This window comes from Ceratotherium simum, chromosome 11, assembly GCF_057802395.1.
Source record: "Ceratotherium simum simum isolate JZ-2026a chromosome 11, ASM5780239v1, whole genome shotgun sequence".
In the NCBI taxonomy this organism is placed as follows: Eukaryota; Metazoa; Chordata; class Mammalia; order Perissodactyla; family Rhinocerotidae; genus Ceratotherium; species Ceratotherium simum.
In genome coordinates this window covers 14,111,683-14,131,904 of record NC_141910.1, presented here as the reverse complement: position 1 = coordinate 14,131,904, position 20,222 = coordinate 14,111,683, and the positions used below count along the sequence as shown (strand labels likewise).

Sequence of the window (20,222 nt, the reverse complement as noted above, 5' to 3'; positions counted from 1 at the left end):
AACAGCTTTTCTCAGGAAAAAAGTAAAACTGGTGCAGTGAAATGGACAGATATAAAATAAACAAACAAAATCAGGTACTTCTCTTCCATAGAATGACAGTAATATTAGTTAATAAAAATGATTAGAAAAAAAACTTCCTCAAAATATTACCTGAAAAAACCATAAAACACCAAAAATCAGATAGGGAGCATATAAAATATTTTACCAAAAGACATAAAGGCAAATAAGTGAGAAAAATACATACATTCCTTGTGAAAAATACCATATACTGAAATATGTCAATTATCTCCACTTTAATGTACAGATTTACTGCATAATAACACTATAGTTCAAATTTGGAGGGAGGTAAGTGGTGGAAGGGATGTGACAAAGTGATTCTCAAATTAACCTGGAAGAAAAGTAAGAAGTTAAATAGCATATTTTAAAAAGGGGATTTTAGAGGATAAATATGTCCTGTAAGAAATTAAACCACACTATATCAGATGTAATAATCAAAATGATGTTGTATTGGTTAAAGACAGAGAGCAGGAAAGGGGGTAGGGGGGAAATCATAGAGCCTAGAAACAGACCTTAATGTTTATATAATATATTATTATATGATAAAGGTGGTCTTCAAAATACATTGGGAAAGGACAGATGTTATGGACTGAGTATTGTGTCCTCCCAAAATTCATATGTTGAAGCCCTAACCCCCAGTGTGGCTGTATTTGCAGAGGCGGCCTTAGAGAGAGAATTAAGGTCAAATGAGGTCGTAAGGGTGGGGCCTTAATCTGATGGGACTGGTATCCTTATAAAAGGAGAAGGAGACACTAGAATAAAAACTGAGGAAAGGCCATGTGAGGACACGATGAGAATGTGGCCATCTGCAAACCAGGAAGAGATTTCTCACCAGAAACCAACCATGCTGGCACCCTGATCTCAGACTTCCAGCCTCCATAACTGTGAGAAAATAAATTTCTGTTGTTTAAGCTACCAAGTCTATGGTATTTTGTTATGGCAACTCGAGTTGAATAAAACAACCGATTATCACAATACTGTTATTGGAAATGATGAGTCATTTTGAAAATAAAGATGGAGTCTAACCTCACACTCTATGCTAAAATAAACTTTTTATGTTCGTGATCAGTATTTAGTAGAAATACTAAAATCAAATATAGACAAATAATTACATATTCTCTGGAATAAGGAAGACAAATTGTAAAGTTAGATTTTAATAAACTTTACACAAAAATTTTAAACTTCTGTAAAGCCAAGGAAAAGAAAAGCAAAGGTCAGAAACATAAGAAACTAAGAAAAAATATTTACAACCTATATATCAGAAGAGAGATTAACATTCAGATTAAACGATAACAGCCATGTTCTATTAATAAATTATAAAATATTTTAAAAACCTATTAAAATATAAAGGTAATGCATATGAACAGGAAATTCCAAAAGATATACAAACAACTAAAAACATATGAAGAGATTTTCAATATCAGTATTAATCAAAGAAAAACATTAAATTAAGATATAATTTCAGACATAGATTGGGAATGATTTTTTTGTTTGTAAATATAACCTTCTATGGAGTAAAAGGAAAAGGGAAATAGGCATTCTAATAGATAACGCTCAGAGTGCTAAATGGTTCCACAATTTTTGTAGAGCAAATTAGCAATACGCATCCAGAGCCTAAGAAATGCATAGATCCTTTAACTCACTAATTTCACATGTAAGAGTTTATCCTTAGTATAATCAATTGTGCAAAGAAATATTGATAAAAATATTCACTGCAATGCTTTTAATAGCTTAAAAAAACTTTTTTAAAAAGCTTATCAAATGGATTAACTTTTTAAATGGCACATTCCTCCAATGGAACATCGTGCAAATGTATATTAAAATTATTACAGTTTAATTAGATAGTAAATGAAAAATACAGCATGTTTCTATTTTAAATATATATTGTATATTGTGTATTCATACACAGAAAAAAAGACCTTAAATTTACATATAAGAAAGCTAATAATAATTATGCCAGGGATCACAGCCAAAATTTATTACTATTAATAATCAATATTTTCTAACTATCTTATATAAACATGTTATCTTTGTATAACAAATATTTATATGTAAGAACACACCATACAATGGGGAAAAGATAAGACATTAAAAAAATGATTTTAGGACAATGGATATACTATTGAAAAAAATTCAATGAGATCCTTAATCAGACTTTAAATGAAAACAACAAGTGGTAGTAAATACATAAATGTATAAAAATCAAGCCATAAAATAGCTGAAGGACCTGAACAGGCAGGAAGTTTTGAAAAATGTTTTCAAATTTGCCAGACTTTATTATGACAAAAGAATAAAATGGTAAAATTGTAAGATTAAGTTCTTGGCCATATATAAGCAATGCAGAAAATTTAATAATAAGATAAATATAATTAGATACATAAACATTTAAAATTTTTAAATACTAAAAAAGAAACCCTAAACAAAAATAAAAGGAGAAAAATAGTTGCAACACATTCAATAACAACATATCCTCTTTGGTTTCAAACTCATATATTAACCAATCTCCTAGACCTTGCTACTCAGATGGCACAAAGGCATCTGAAAGTAATCATATCCAAAGGCAACACATGAACCTCCCCACTTGAAACCATCAAAACCAACACTATCATCCAAGGAAGGCTACCACAAACTTAGGCATTACCTTGGTATTTCTTTTAACCTCATCTCTTATATCTAATCCATCAGAAAGTACAATTAATCTTCTTAAAAATCTCTCGAATTCATCCACATCTCTGCATATCTACTATCACTCCTTGGTCCAGTTATCATTATCTCTTGCCTGGAATACTAGACCAGCCTACTAATTGTTCTCCTCACATCCATTCTCACCCTTCATTCATAATTTAGCCAGAGTAATCTTTTCAAAATGGAAATCTGATCTTCTCATTCCAATTTACTCTACCCGAACCCCAAACACACACACACACTCCATTCAGCCCACTGCTTAAGGGATCAATTAGGTCTTAAATAATATGACACCTACCTACTTCAACTTCTCTATTCTTACTTCCTACCATAGCTTTCTATGTTCTATGTTCTAACACTCTGGACATTTTTTAATTCCCTAAAACAGCTACACTTTCTTCAATTATAGATTTTACATATGGCATTTACTCTGGAACACTTGCTGATGAATAGATAAAGAGAGTTGAAGGGTCATGGAGACAAGCTTCTAGCTAGCACAACTAAATGGATACTAGAGCTATTTACTGAAATTTTTTTAATGCTAAATTATCTTCTTTTATTGACACCTCACTATTATTCGTCAAACACTTCAGACATAAAAGTACCTCAAAGCCCTTAAACTATTGTTCATTATACCTAGAACACTCTTATAATTGATCTTTGCATAAATAGTGACTCCTTCTTGATATTCAGATCTCAGAATGCTACTTCTGATCAACCGATCAAAAGCAGGCACCTTGTTGTCCTAATCTATCACTCTATTTTAATTGTCTGAATTGCATTATCACTGTCTGATATTCTTATTTATGTATCGGGAATCTCCTCCAATTAAAATATAACTCTTTGAAAGCAAAGACTTTGTCTTATTCACTGTTGTATTCCCACCACCAACACGTCATCAATGTTCAAAAAATATTGAATGAATGAATGAATGATTAATTCAGAGCCAGCATTCTCTTTCTGAAATGAAGTGGATTATCATCAAAAATTCGTGCAATGATTTTATGTCAAAAGATCATGAAAACCCATAATAAGGCAACTTAGTGATATGCTGTAAACAATTTTTTTCAAAAAGTAAGAATAAACTGTGAACGCCAAATTACTATTAATGGGCATTACAGAAGGCAATATGGAGTAGCGGTTAAGAACATGTGCTCTGGAGTCATACTGTCTGGGTTTGAATCGAAGCTCCACTACTTACTGTGTGACATTAGGCTTGTTACTTAACCTTTCTGAGGTTCAGTTCCCCAGACTATAAGGTAAATATAATAATAATACATTATAGGGTTGCAGTGAGGATGAAATATATATGAAGTACACATAACAAAGCCTGAGACATAGACAGAGAGAGCAATCAATAAATGTTAACTGCTGTTTTCTTATTGCAAAGAGCATCCACAAAAGTGGGCTCAGCGTCGGAGAACACGGCAATTTGAAGTGGTTACTTACATATGTCTTTGAAGATCATAGCTCCAAATGGGTGATTCCAAATGATACACATATAATGATTGTAAAGCAGTAAAACACTGAATAGCATATAGATAATCAGCTCCAAGTAAGAACTTCTCTGGGCTTCTTACATACCGAGTGAGTACGGAGTGCTGCGATGGTTTTCGAAAGTGCCATTTCCCACAGTTCATCAATGTAGGCTCTATTTACTAAGCCCTGGGTTGTATGTAAAATGTGATCTTCAACCACAAAAAAGCTAAGATTGAGGAAGACAGAAAGCACAGCTGTCAGAAATTACAGTTCAACTACTATCTCCAGGGTTTGACAAACACTAAGAGCTGCCATCAAATTCAAAGTTAATAGTCATTTTTTTCTTAAAGAAAGCTCTTTGGTATCATAAACAAAATCAGATTTCTTAGACTTGCAATTATGTCCCTGATCATGATATTTTCTTAACCACTTCTACAGAAATTGGAGTTACATTTATTAAATGTGAACCATGCCATCCAGTAATAGAGGAAAATGTTTATAGGTAAAGGAGGCTAATTTCACTATATTAAAAACACCAGGCCATTAATACATTTAAAAAAATTAAAAGATTTTAAAGAGACAATGAAAGCTAAAATACAGATTCGTTAAGAACCCAACACACAAAAGTATCAGAATAATTCCCCTTAATATAGACTTTCTCATCAAAGTGTTGAAAAGGTATCTTACAGAGGTAAAAAAAAAATGCAAACTTATTTTTTAACATTCTGCTGTGGCTTTTTTATTGTTATATATGTAAAATGTGTCTTCAGCTATCATGCCTAAATATTCATACTAATTAAAACAATCATTTAAACGGAATTTTTACGATATATTTTAATCAAACCTATCAATTACATTAAAACAATCTAAATCTGATAAAAAGAAAGAAATTTCATGGAACAATTCAACTTATTTCCCTTTCTTTTAACCTCAAAATCATTATTTTGTAATTAGAACAAGCTGCCTATATTTGGGATGGTTATTTGGGAACTGCAATTCCATGCTAACATATATTTACACTCTAGATGAGGGTGGTGAACTATGCAGCCATGAGCCGAATCTGGCGCGCTGCCTGTTTTATGAACGCTGTTTTGTTGGGACACAGCCGTGCCCCCATTCACGGATTGTCTGAGGCTGCGTTTGCGCCGCAACAACAGAGCTGAAACGTTGTGGCAGAAACCGCATGGCCTGCTAAGCCTCAAGTTCTTTACTAGCTGGTCCTTTTAGAAACAGTTTGCCAACTTTTGCTGATTATTTGGTTCTCTGTTACCAAGAATGGAGAAACAAAACATCAAATACAATAAGATTACAATTCATTGTTTTTTCTCCCTTTATCCACACAAAGTACTCTCCAACAATATAATGTTGAAACCAATAGGACACTCCTTTGAAATCATCAGAAAGTCAAAAATAAATCTTATCTTAAGAATCTGAGAAAAGGAAAAAAAAAGAATTTTCCAAGGAAAACTTGATTTATTTTTCCAAGTCTCACAAATCTAGGTATTAAAAGTGTATAAATTTAAATATATCTACACATACATATATATACCTACCCTACAATTTGATTAAAATACTTCCTGTAGCCATCTAAAGTTTCATGCTGCAACAAAGCAAAGAAAAAAAGTTATTATTTCTGTTTTGGTACCTTAAGACAAAGTTAAAATCAGTTTCTTATTTTCTTAAGGCTCAGTTCCCAAGACTATAAGGTAAATATAATAATAGTACCTACCTTATAGAGTTACAGTGAGGATAAAATGAGAAAATATATATCTAGCCCTTAGAACAATGCCTGACACATAGCAATCTATAGATAGATGTTAGTTGCTAGTTTCTTACCGCAAGTCACATCTGTCAAAAGTGGTCTCAGAGTGACAGTTAAAATTTTTTTAAAAAGCACATATGCAAAATAATTAAAAGATACCAGAGAAGAAAAATGAAAGTGATAAAAGTGAAGGTGGTGATCCTACCATGTTAGATGGAGGCTGGAGCACCAAACGGGCCTGTTTTCGCCTCTGTTTTCGGTAGTAGTTCTCAAATGTTTCCCGGGCACCCTATAAAATAAACAAAAAGAAATGGGTTGACACAATTAAACCAATTACTCCAGTATTTCATGGGAAAAGAAAAGCTCCCAGGTCTGGAATTGAGGCAGACCCACATTTCTCAAAATCTGTGATTTTAGTAATGATAATAATCACAGAAAAAATAAAAATAACAATTACCTTTTATTGAACCTTACTTGCAAATCCTGTAAGGATGAATACAAAAGATTCTTAAGAGGAAACTACCAGAACTCAACCACCAACACACGAAAGCTGGTTTCTGAACCAACTATCACAAATTCACAAGAAGGAAGACAAACCAATGTTCTCATAAGCTATAGCAACAGTTGAGAAAATGTTCCTTATAAAACCTCACAGAATATTCCAGAAAATAAGTCCAGAATGAAAACTAGTCTCAAATGAATCATGAACAAAGGACCAAAGGAGGTAGGAAAAAAGCAGGAGCTGAGAACAGTAAATCAGTCTTCCCAGACAGGATATAATCTAGCGCAGGATTAACACCAAACAAGAAGAAACGAAGCCCAGGAAATTCTTTTTTTTTTTTTTTTTTTTTTTAAAGATTTTTATTTATTGCCCCCAAAGCCCCAGTAGATAGTTGTATGTCACAGCTGCACACCCTTCTTGTCGCTGTATGTGGGACTCGGCCCCAGGATGGACAGAGAAGTGGTGCCTCGATGCGCACCCGGGATCCGAACCCGGGCCGCCAGCATCGCAGCGCGCGCACTTAACCACCAAGCCACAGGGCCGGCCAGCCCAGGAAATTCTTAGTGCACAGTTTCCACTTTTCATTTAGGGCTTCTGGGCTTAAACTGAAAGGTGCTCTAGAGCCCAAGAGCTGGCTCATGAGCTCTGTAACTGGGTTGAATAGTGTCCTCTCAAAATTCATGTCCTTCCCAGGACCTCACAACGTGACCTTATTTAGAAATAGGGTCATTGCAGATGTAACTAGTTAAATTAAGATGCAGTCATACTACAGTAGCATGGCTCTTAATCCAATATAACTGGTGTCCTTAAAAGAAGAGGAGAAAAGACACAGAGAGAGAGAGACACAGGGAGAACACCATGTGGCAACACAGGCAGAGACTGGAGTGGTGCAGCTGCAAGCCAAGGAACACCAAGGATTGCTGGCCACCACCAGAAGCTCAGAAGAGGCAAGGAAGGATTCCACCCAGAGTCTCAAAGGGAGGATGGCCTTCTGATACCTTGCTTTAGGATTTCTAGCCTCTAAAACTGTGACAGAACAAATTTCTGTTAAGACACCCAGTTTGTGGTACTTTGTGATAGCAGCCCTAGAAAACTAACACAAGCTCAAAGCTTTTAAAACTTGATGCTCCACTATTACTAAATTCTATTCTTAATCCAAGACTTTTCTAAATAAACAAGAGTAGAAAAGGAATGACAATATTGCAGAGTAGTTAAGAGCACTGATTTTGGAACCAGATGATTTCATTCAAATCGTGGCTCTGCCCCTTCCTAGCTGCATAACTCATATGACTAGCTACATACCTTCCCTTTCACTAATTAACTATTTAACTTTCACTAATACATGTGCTGTGGTTTTCGCATTTGTAGAGATGCCAACCTCATATGGTTGTTATGAGGATTTAGAACAGTTACAAAGTTTTTAGAACAGTGTCTGATAAATAATAAACACTATGCAAGCACTTATTTAAAAAATAAATAAGATGTAATCAGTGATGAAAGTGAAGGCCCTGCCCATGTGAGAAAGTGTAAACTTCATGTAATACCTAGTTCAGTTGCCTTCACCGTCCCAAAAGTCTGAAGAATTTTACTCAACATGGCTTCTTTGTTGCATCCCTAAATTGGGAAAGTTGATTTAAGGTACTCAATCAGGCAAACTCAATAGTGTAGCTCAGAGGTTGGCAAATGTCTTCTGTAAAGGGCAGGATAGTAAATATTTTTAGGCTTGGTGAGCCATACAGTCTTTGTTGCAATGACTCAACTCTGCTCTAACAGTGCAAAAGCAGCGATAGACAACACATACATGAGTGTGGCTATGTTCCAATCAAGCCTTACTTTCGGAAAGTGAAATTAGCATTTCATATAATTTTCACCTATCATGAAATATTATTCTTTTGATTTTTTACCAACCATTTAAAAATGTAAAAGCCATTTTTAGTTCTCAGGTCATACAGAAACAAGGAAGCAGGTTGGATCTGGCCCCTGGGTCATGGTTTGTTGACCCCTGGTGTAGCTTAAAAGCAAAGGTTTTAAAATGCTAAAGTGATTATAACTGTACACACCTGAGTTTTTCTGCCTATAAAACGAAATCAAACATTAAGACAACTATTTCAAGACTTTCTTAGTCCATAAGTTAATGAGGTAGCAAACGATTCTATTTAAGAAATAAGAAGTGGAAACTGCCTGTTGGTTTGTTAAAGTTATTCCCCATTTGTCACCATTTCACAGCATAGTGGTATTATTAAATGTCAACTACATTCTGTACACACTGAAAGGCTTTTCATTTTAAGGTTAACAGCCCTCAAGTCCCTTTATTATTCTAGTGTGATGTTACATATTCAATATGCTTTGGAGCCAAGGTACACTCAGCTGAGAATTTAGGGAAAGACTTCTCTCTAATTAGACCACAGTATACTAATTTAATTATTTGTTGTAAATGATAGAAAATATACAAGATGAAATTCTATATAAAAACCAAATCATAAACCTCTACTTAATTCTAAACTAGATACAGTTTTGCCTTTCAAATATTCATTCAGTAGAATAAAAACATTAAAAAAGACCAATTTATCTAATAGGTCTGGCTTCCCCATTTGCAAACATGAGTTAGATTTTCCCTAGTGGCTGTTAAATAAATTCAACTCTGATTATTCTATTTCCTTTGCTAATTTTGTCAACTCAAAGCTTATAGGTGGAATTTGAGAAGTAAATGTCCGACCAATCTAGTTGAGTAATTGATGAAGTGTCTGCCTATTCACAAATAGATCAACAGATGAACTATAGAGATTTGCCATTTCAGCTTCAAGCTCTTATAATCACTAATATTTAAAAAAAAAAAACCTCAAAAGCTACTGAAGGTACAAGTAAATAGATACAAAACAATAGACAGGCAAGTGAAAAGTTGTTTGTATTTTTCATTTTATGTTATTAGTATTGCAGTGCTCCAAAGGCTTTGTAATAATTAAGTAATATACACAATGACAGAAAAACAAGTCACTTTATATATATAGTGTTTACCAAGTGACACTGAGAATGGTCCCTGTCCTTAATGAATTTATAGTCTATGGGGGAAGACTAGCATTAAACAAGCAATTATATTAAACTACAGAATCCTATGGATTGGAGTGGTATATGTGTCTGAGTGTGTGCATGCGTATGTGTGTAGTGGGTGGAAAGAACGTCAGAGAAAACTTCCCAGAAAAAAATGACATTTATACTCATAATTGAAGAATGAGTCAGAAGAATAAGGCAGGTAAAGAAAAGGGAAAGAGAGGGAAAAAATGTTCCTTGTAGAGACACAGAGGTTCAAAGAAAAAAGGCATCTCACATCCCACGAATTGAAAGAAGCTCTTCATGGCTGGAACTTCAGGGTGTACAGGAGAGGGATGACAAGAGGTGAGGCTGGAGGGCTTTGTAAATTATGCTGATATTTGGACTTCAATGCAAAAATGCAAAAAAACGTGGCACTAAATAGACTGTGAAAAGGGTAACTGTTTTAGACATTTGGAAGTTGTAATGTAGCGAATAGAATGAAGAAAGGAAAAATCAGATACAAAAAGATCAGTCAGAATTTGACATATATTTAGGAGGTACAAGCCGATGATTGATTGGACATGGTGGTAAAGGACAGAAAGGAAAGAAGGCTGATGTGAGGTTTCTAACCTAGGTAACCAGTTTGATGGTGGTGTCATTTCACAAGAGAGGAATATAAGGAATATACAGTCGATTATTATTCATGGATTCCGTATTTGCAAATTTGCCTATTAGCTAAAATTTATTTGTAACCTCAAAATCAATACTCATGGCACTTTCACAGTCATTCACGAATCTGTAGAGTGGTGAAAATTTGAGTTGCCCAATGCACACGTTCCCAGCTGACTTCTAACAAGGCAACACTCTGCCTTCTTATTTCAGTTCACATACTATAAACAATTATCCTCTTCACAGTCTATCTAGTGCCACGTCTTTTGCACTTTTGTGCTTTTTTTTTTTAATTGAGATATAATTGACATATAACATTATAGTGGCTTCAGGCATACAACATGATTCAATATTTGTGTACATTGTGAAATGATCATCCTAGTGAGTCTAGTTAACATCCATCAGCGCACATAATTACAAATATTTTTTTTATTGTGTTGAGAACTTTTGAGATCTACTCTCTTTGCAACTTTCAAATCTACAATACAGTATTCTTAACTATAGTCACCATGCTGTACATTACATCCCCAGGACTTATTTATTTTATAACTAGAAGTTTGTACTTTTTGACCCCTTTCATCCAATTCCCCCACAGCCCACCCCCCACCTTTGGCAACCACTAATCTGTTCTCTGTATCTATGAGTTCAGTTGATCTTCTTGTTTGTTTGTTTAGATTCCCCATATAAGTGAGAGCATATGTTATTTGTCTTTGTCTGATTTATTTCACTTAGTATAATATCCTCAAGGTCCATCTACGTTGTTGCAAATGGGAAGATTTTCTTCTTTTTTATTGCTGAATAATATTCCATTGTGATATATAACACATTTTCCTCATCCATTCATCCATTGATGGACACTTAGGTTGTTTCCATATCTTAGGTATTGTAAATAATGCTGCAATGAACATGGGGGTGCATATATCTTTTCAAGTTAGTGTTTTCGTTTTCTTCAGATAAATACCCAGAAGTGGAATTGCTGAATCAGACGATAATTTTATTTTTAATTTTTTGAGGAATCTCCATGCTGTTCTCCATAGTGGCTGCACAATTTCCATTCTCAACAACAGTGCACAAGGATTCCCTTTTTTCCATATCCTTGCCAACACTTGCTATTTCTTGTCTTTTTGAGAATAGCCATTCTAACAGGTGTGAGGTGATATCTCATTGTGATTTGACTTGTATTTCCCTGATGAGTAGTGATGTTAAGCTCCTTTTCATGTACCTGTTTGCCGTCTGTATGTCTTGCATTTTTGTGCTTCTTTTTGGTGATTTTGCTATTTAAAATGGCCCCCAAACACATAAGTGAAGTACTGTCAAGTGTTCCTAAACTCAAGAAGGCAAGATGTGCCTTATGGAGAAAATACGTGTTTTAGATAAGCTTCATTCAGGCATGAGTTACAGGGCTGTTGGCCATGAATTCAATATCAATGAATCAACAATATATATTAAACAAGGAGTTATTAAAGAGAAACACACATAAAACAAGATTATGAGTTGATTAGTTAATGAAAATATTATGATCAGAAGCTCAAAGGAACCTAACCCTGTATTACCTCTAGGAGCAATGGTTCAGTATTCATTAATTCAGTGTCTCCAGTGACTTTATAGAGCATAACTACCATGGATGACAAGAATTGACTGTATTTGGGGAGACTGATGATAATGACCTCCGTATTGGGCATGTTTAGTTTGTGACTTCCAAGTGCTTGGCGTTTGGGAGCAGGCATATGATCAGGAGCGTTTACAGTGCTCCTGATTTCCAAGTGCTTGGCGTTTGGGAGCAGGTTTACAGCTCAGGAGAAAGCGCTAGGATAAAGATAATGGATTTTAGAATCATTAGTAGAGAGATAATAATCAAAGCCCCAGGAGAAAAGGAAATAATCTAAGGAATATCTGTAGAATGAAATTAGAAAAGGACCTAGCAGAAAAACCCCAAGTGACACAAACAATTAGGAAATATTTGGCTCTTTAATGTTATTAAAATATAACTTTAAATGTCACCTACTTAGAGAAGATTTTACTACTACTCAATCTAAAATGGAAAGTCTTACCTAATACCTAACCCTCATTTAATTCTTTGCATAGCACATATCTCCATCTGACATTACGTTTAATGTTTGTCTCCTCTCATTAGGATGCAACCTCCACGACAACAAGTTTCCCGTATGTCTTGTTTATTGTTGTGTTCCCAGCCCATAGAACACTGCTTGGCACATAAATGGCATTCAATATACATTTATTTGAATAAATGATTAAAAGTAGGAATAAAATATTAATCAATATTTTCTTTTAAGACTCCATTTTTATATTTACACTTCATCTGCTATTGTAATGATCATTTCTTTGTAATTATTCCTATTCATCTCATCCTGTTGTTTTTCTATCTCCATTCATCCTTTTCAAGATTTTTATTCCTGGGGCCGGCCCGGTGGCATAGCAGTTAAGTTTGCACGCTCCGCTTTGGCAGCCTGGGGTTCATGGGTTCGGATCCCAAGAGTGGACATACACACCGCTTATCAAGCCAGGCTGTGGCAGGCATCTCACATATAAAGTAGAGGAAGATGGGCACAAGCCCAGGGCCAATCTTCCTCAGCAAAAAGAGGAGGATTGGCAACAGATGTTAGCTCAGGGCTAATCTTCCTCACCAAAAAAATTAATTAATTAATTAATTAATTAAAAGATTTTTGCTCTTGTTTCATAGAGGTTATGCCTTCTTCATACCAAACAATTTTCTAAAATTTCCTTTCGGTTCCTGTAGACAATCATTTTTAGAATCACGTTTCCTCTTAATTTTTAGGATGATGTTCCTTGTCCCATTTTATTCAGTATGTTTTTTCAGATCTCATATTTTGTTTTGTATTGTTTCATTTTCCCAGTTGCTCTATTTTGAACAACAGGAGCTCTTTCTGGACCAGTACTTTCTTCCAGGCTTGGTTTGTGGTTTGCTTTTGGCCCACTCACCATTCATCTGGCTACAGATCTAATATCCTTATGGAAGTGGCAATTCATAGTAGGTTGATGTGCCCAGGTCCACAGCTGTTTCAAAGGCAATCCACAAACTGTTTCCAGTGTCTAGCAAGCAACTGGCCTACTAAGTGCACATGAAATATGGCCAAACAGTCTCCTACCACACAGTTCCCAGTGTTTACCTCTCTGAACTTTTTAAAGTGAATTAAAACCACAATAATATAGGGTCTTCCTATCTGTGCTCTTGTACAGTACTAACACTTTGAGTATTTTCCAGCACAGGATAAACTGTCCTGCCACCAAAAGTCCCTCTTTCCCTCTTACCCCACACTCTGACAGCCTTAAAAAGGAGAATCCACGCAATACAGGGGTGGACAACAAATGTCTTCACCAATTCAGGATTGCATTTTCAAGCCAGAAGGCATACATGGAAAACGGATAAAGCGTCTTCTGACTTTTAAAGTTTGCTCTGTTTATGGCAGCAAAACACACATCACTCAACAACTAGATTTCTCAATCCATTCAATCAGCTCTGAAGTTAGAGAAAATTTTATTTAAATTCAGACAATGTAATGTTAATTACCAACCTTATTTATCAATGGTGTTGTAAGTTTTCACACATTTATGCTTCTAAAGTATTTTAATAAAAGTTAAGAAGGACTTAGAAGCCAAAAAAGGCTTTTCTTAATATTTTCTATGTTAAGTGTGTACATCTCATTTTAAATTTAACCTAAATACTAGAGCTTATATTATTATTATAAAGAAATCTCCACAACAAATTTATCATTCACTTATAGAGTATAATTACATAAGAAGAGCTAAATGATCACAGAACAAATTCTATTTTTACTTAACACTAAACAAGAGAAAGAAATATTCTCCAAGCTCTATTAAGCTATTCTTCAATTCAGTGAGTACTTTATTTTCTAAATTCATATTTGATTTAAATATTATATCACACCATATGATAAACTTGGAGAAGGATGCTAATAGTCAGATGCTTCAAAAGCCACTGCCGATTCCCTAAGTCTAACCATTAATCCTAGCACTAGATTTTATCAGGAAATAACTCACTTCTCAGGCTATGCTGAAAATAGTAGTTGGTTTTTTTTAATCTTTTGCTTTTAGCTGTGTTTTCTACATTGTCTATCTCTTCTTAAATTATTATTAATTACAAAAGTAAGATATGTGACTTTTAGAAAAATCAGACAATGTAGATCAGGCAAAGAGAGAAAATACCCATTACCTAGAGATAACTACTGTTTACTCTTTGGTGTACTCTCTTACAGACGTTTTTCTGTTCTAAATAGACAGATATTTCACATACACACACACACATAAATAGGATCATATTGTACATACTCTTTTCACTGACTTTTGCATGCAAAAATCTTTTCTCAAACATCATAACTTAGTACGATCCACTTTTACTGCACAACATTGTTCCAACTCCCTTTCTTCAAACACATGCTATAAATTGTCATACAAATGCTGGAACCAACGTGGGCTTTGAATAAATGTTTAAAAATAAAAATAAAAACACAAGTGACAACTTTGAATTCTCCATGTGTCTAGACACTTGTCTGGATATAAACATAGGAAACATAAACAGTATTGCCACTCCATGTGGGCAAATGAGTGAGGCTTTTTGTTTTTGTCTGTAAAACTGGTAAAATTTACTGCTACCAAAGCTCAAATGTCAAATTTTAGCTGCTATGGGTTACAAATGTGCACCAGTAATCAAAATAGTCAGGATCATGTGATCCTTGCTCTTGGAGGAGGAAGAGAAGGCCAGATGAAAGACCTTTCCATGGGTTTCTTTTTCTTCATAAAGGTAACAATGTAGTAGACCATGCACACAAACACCCTGAACATTTCATACAATTACTGACCCCATGCCTCCAAACATTAATGACATCTACATGTCTAGTTTTATAGAAGAAAAAAACAACTTACGCTGGTATAATACTATTTCATATGGGCAGAACGTCTACACAACAGGCAAAGAAGGACAGATCCTTCTCTCCTCTTTATTAAATATGTACGTGCCATTATTTGGCTAAACAGCTCTTCATCCACCACTTCAGCTCTACTAGTCTTTCCTGGCAGACTGCCCTGAGGTCTACTGGAGAGTGAGCTAAATCCTTCTCATCCATCACAATAATAGAAAATTAACCCTCGGATTGAGAAGCAGCTAAGGACAAGTACACAAAGCACAAGAGAGGGAAATGGAAGGAGGGAAGCACACACCATTGTTCTTCCGGCTTTGCCTACAGGAAGTAATATTTTCATTTGGTCTTGGGCAAAGCCTGTAATTTCACCACCCTGACTGCAGCTGGAGAGCTCCCTTTTAACTGTCCCGGCATCCAAGTGAAGACAGGTTTATTCAGAGTTTTAAAAAAAAAAAAAGAAAAAAAAACCTGAAAGAGCCATTTTAATTTGCTTCCATGTGAAAAGGGGAGCACTTTTCATAGGGCCCCATAATGACGTTCAGCGGGATATTACACTTCACCATATGGCTAATTTACACAGCAGGCCCAAAGCAGGATTTTCTTTCATTAGAACTGCCCTAAAGATCAGACTACAGAAACATGTGTAAAGAACAAACCCAAGATGCCCCCTATTGCTTAAATCTAGAAACATTTGATTCCCAGATGTAAAAGCCCATTCAGCGAGTTCCCATGGCAAGGTCATTCAAGAGTTGTGGAGGTGGTATGTATCACAGCTTCGGTTACCTATATTAGCGCTTTGAAAAATATCTAAAATTCAAGAGCCACAACACTGTCAAAACATCTCAAAAAAAGAAAAAAAAACCAAAAAGCCCTAGGTATGGGGAAAGGATAATTGCTCTGGTAGATAATTTATTATTTAAAAAAAATTACTTTCCAAATGCCCTAATTCTTGATATCTCTCAATTAGCCTACAGAATAAATCTACATAAACTTCTGACCCTTTTTGAAGACAGCAAAGGCAGTGTGACGTTCTAACAGAGTTCTGTTTATTTTTAAGATGGCCCTTATAACTTATGTTTGTCTTGGCATTTCCTCCTTCTGCCATATCCCAAGCCTGAGCCATAGAAAAGAACATCCCCTCTGGGAATGACAGAGTCTGCAGGATTTAAAAAAGAAAAAGAAAGAAATCTGATGTCTAATGATTATGGAGTAGTTGAGTCTGTGCTTTTGAAGAAAGTAAACATTATGATTAACAATCTTGGGCTTTGTAATTAGCTTCCCCCTTCCAAGAGAGAGTGTTAATTTATTAAATATTTTAACAAAGAGTCTTTTATTATCAGATTCAGTTTGGCTGGCTCCTTTCATAGCATTACCAATTACAACCAATAAAGCTTTAATTGATGACTACTTTTTATAACCTTTGACCCAAGATGATAAACAGTTGTACCTTAGAAGCGAAAGGGTAAACCTCAAAGGGAACGGTGTCTTAATCATGCTTAGCAAACAAAACTGCTTAAAATTACAACCTACCTACCTGGCTAAAACAAAAACCCAGACTTCCTCTATGATTAAGGTAATTGATCAGAGAAAGATTTGGATTTCACTTTTAAGATGTGTCCCTTTTGTTAGGGAAACCCTAATGTGAATAATCTGCATAGAATGTGTACCTAATGTGCAAATTATATATTATAATATAATCATAATATGATTTAATCAACTTGTAGACAATTAGAGAGAATTTTAATGTGACATAGCTTTTAAAATAAAATAATTGAAATGCAATTTATTTTAATATTAAGAAAAAAGGCACTATGATTTAGATGATAGCCCCCTAAGTCCATCATTTTATTCAGTGGTCCCTTACAATACCAGGGACTAGTAAGAATATGCGAGCAAAGAAATAAACCAAATTAATTGTCCAACAATGGAACACCAAAAATTCTTAGAGAATTGAGTGTCTACACATGACAAACAAGGAGAGTCATCTCTTTAATTAGAGTTAAAAAATTAGGTTTTCTACATTTTCTCCAAAGAACGCTTCCCAAAGTTGGTAGATTTCCAAATGTACTATTCAACTGCCCAATTTCACACTTGCCAATTTTTAAGGAAAATCTCTTCTAATTTACACCTGTCAATTTTTAAAACTGCTCAAGTGCTTCACAATTTGGAAGTTTAAAATTTCCTAGGCAAATCTCTTAAACTGTTTCATGTTGCCAAAATTAATAGGGCCTCTGAACAACTACTAAGGAGCTAATAGGAAAATATGGCATCTAAAAATGTAAATAAAAATAATACCATCGTGTCACAGTTGTTACACACAAGCACTTCATGGAGATGACAGCAATGAGACGTTAACAGTCTTCGCGATGGAAAGTACTGGCTTAACAGAGGGTATGGTATAAGATTTTATACAAAAAGAACTAGACATATAGCTTTTATGTGACTTCCCATGTATATAAAGGAAGTCAATGCCAGGAAAAGCAAAAAACCTGAGGCTCAGTCAAAGTACTTTATAAATGGAAAAAGCTATACACATTATTTTTATGATATATAAATGTATGTAATAGCTGTTTTATTAAAGACACATGGATGCCCCATGCATTTCAAAATTAAATTTGCCACACACCCAAAAAACAGCCCTTTATATAGTTAAATGAGGATTGGGCAAATTTTGTATAAATAAATCTATGCTTTTTTCCCCCATTAACAGGTGTTATACAGAAACAGACAAACGTAGAATCTAAGACTAAAGAAATCTGTTACACTGAACTTCAGATGTTCAGAAAAATAGGCAGACTATCTAAAAACAGACAAAGTGAACAAATATTAGGTTGATAATTGGTAAAAAATACAAGAATACAGGTTACAAGAAAAAACTAAAGTTGAATAAAATTTGTTCCAATATCAATTTTTTTAATTAAACTTTTTATTATGAGAGAATTGTAGATTCAATTATATGCAGTTATAAGAAATAATAGAGACAGATCCCATTGTGCCTTTACCCAGTTTCTCCAATGGTAAGCATGTGAGGAACATATAGCATAGTATCACAACCAGGATATTGACATTGATACAGTCAAGGCGCACATTTCCAAAACTACAAGGATCCCTCAAGTTTCCTTTTTATACCCACTTCCCTCCATCCTTATCCCCTACTTAACTTTTGGCAAGCACTAATCGTTCTCTGTTTCTATAATTTTGTCATTTTAAGAATGTTACATAAACAGAATTTTACAGTACGTAATCTTTTGAGGTTGGCTTATTTCACTCAATATAAATCTGTGGAGACTCATCCAGGTTGTTACATATATCAATAGTTCTTTCCTTTATATTGCTGAGTAATATTCCATGGTATGGTATAAATGTGCCAAATTTGTTTAACCATTCATCTACCGAGAGACGTTAGGGTTGTTTCCAGTTTGGGGCTATTATGAATGAAGCTGCTATCAACATTCATGTATAGAAAATACCTGAGCTATTTTAGAATAATTTTGTCCATATGTACAAAAATCTTGCTGGGATTTTGATAGGAATTTCATTAAATCTGTACATCAACTTTGGAAAAACTGATATCTTTACTGTGTTCAGTCTTCCAATCCATGAACACAGTATGTCTTTCCATGTATTTACATCTTTGTTGATTTCATCCATCAGCATTTGGGAGCTTTCAGCATACAAATCCCACATTTTTTTTAGATTTCCTTTTTTTTTTTTTGGTGAGGAAGATGAGCCCTGAGCTAACATCCATTGCCAATCCTCCTCTTTTTGCTGAGGAAGATCAGCCCTGGGCTAACATCTGTGCCCAGCCTCCTCTACTTTATATATGGGACACCTGCTGCAGCATGGTTTGATAAGTGGTGTGTAGGTCCACGCCCAGGATCTGAACCTGCGAACCTCAGGCCACTGAAACAGAGCGTGTGAACTTAACCACTACACTACCAGGGTGGCCCCACATATCTTTTTTTTAAGTGATCATAAAGAGTGCTGTATTTTTAATTTTGGTATCTATAATATTCATTACTAGTATATAGGAATACAACTGATTTTTGTGTATCTTGTATCTGCCACCTTGCTATATTCACTTATTATTATCAGGCGGTTTTATCTTGATTCTTTGGTATTTTAAACATAAACAATCTTGTTATTTGCCAATAGGGACAGTTATATTTCTTCCTTTCCAATCTGTGTTCCCTTTATCTCCTTTTCTTGTCTTACTACACTAGCTAGAACTTCCAGTATTATATTGAATAAGAGTGGTGAGAGCACATTTTCTTGCTTTGTTCCTGATCTTAGGGGAAAAACATTCAGTCTTTCACACTTAAAAATAAAGTTAGCTGTAGGTTTTTGTATATGCTCTTTATCCACCTGAGGTGGGTTTTTGTGGGTTTTTTTAAAATCATGAATGGGTTTGAATTTTGTCAAATGCTTTTTTCTGCATCAATTGATATGATTATGTGATTTTTCTTTAGACTACTAATGTGGTAGATTACACTGACTGATTTTTAAATATTGAATCAACCTTACATCCCTGAAATAAACCTTACTTGGTCTTATATTCTCTTTATATATTACTAAATTCTGCTTAATAATATTTTCTTAAGAAATTGTACATCTATATTCATGAGTCATAATAGTCTGTAGTTTTCTTTTTTGTACTATCTTTCTCTGGTTTTGGTATCAGGGTATTATTACTAGCTTCATAAAATGAATTGGAAAGTGCTCTCTCTACTTCTTTACAATGGAAGAAACCATGTAGAATTGGTGTTAATTCTTCTATAAAATTTTGGTAAAATTCTCCAATGAAACGACTTGGGCCTGGAGATTTAAGGGGAGAGTTTTTAAATTATGAATTCAATTTCCTTCACAGTCACAGGGCTGGTCAAATTATCAATTTCATATTAGGTGAATTGTGGCAGTTAGCATTTTTCAAGTAATTGGTCGATGTTTTATAAGTTGTCAAATTTATGTGTGTAGAGCTGTTCATAGTATTCCCTTATTATCCTTTTGGTATCTGTAGTGTCTATAGTGTTATCCTTGATATCCCTTGTTTTATTCCTGATATTGATAATTTGTTTCTTCTCTCTTTTTTTCTTTATTGGTCTTGCTAGAGTTTCTCCAT

The 20,222-nt window shown here is 34.6% G+C and overlaps 1 protein-coding gene across 6 annotated transcripts in view; it reads right to left on the bottom strand.

Annotated features, from left to right (window-relative positions):
- The window catches only part of EXOC6B (exocyst complex component 6B), a 596,645-nt gene that overhangs the window by 288,067 nt on the left and 288,356 nt on the right, over positions 1-20,222 (bottom strand). For all 6 annotated transcript variants that reach the window (XM_087436583.1, XM_004435543.3, XM_014791430.2 and 3 more), the window contains 3 exons: positions 6,189-6,272; positions 5,775-5,821; positions 4,327-4,447 (listed from right to left, as the gene is read on the bottom strand). In XM_087436583.1, the coding sequence (XP_087292709.1) occupies positions 4,327-4,447; positions 5,775-5,821; positions 6,189-6,272 (252 nt within the window). The remainder of the gene's footprint in view (positions 1-4,326; positions 4,448-5,774; positions 5,822-6,188; positions 6,273-20,222) is intronic.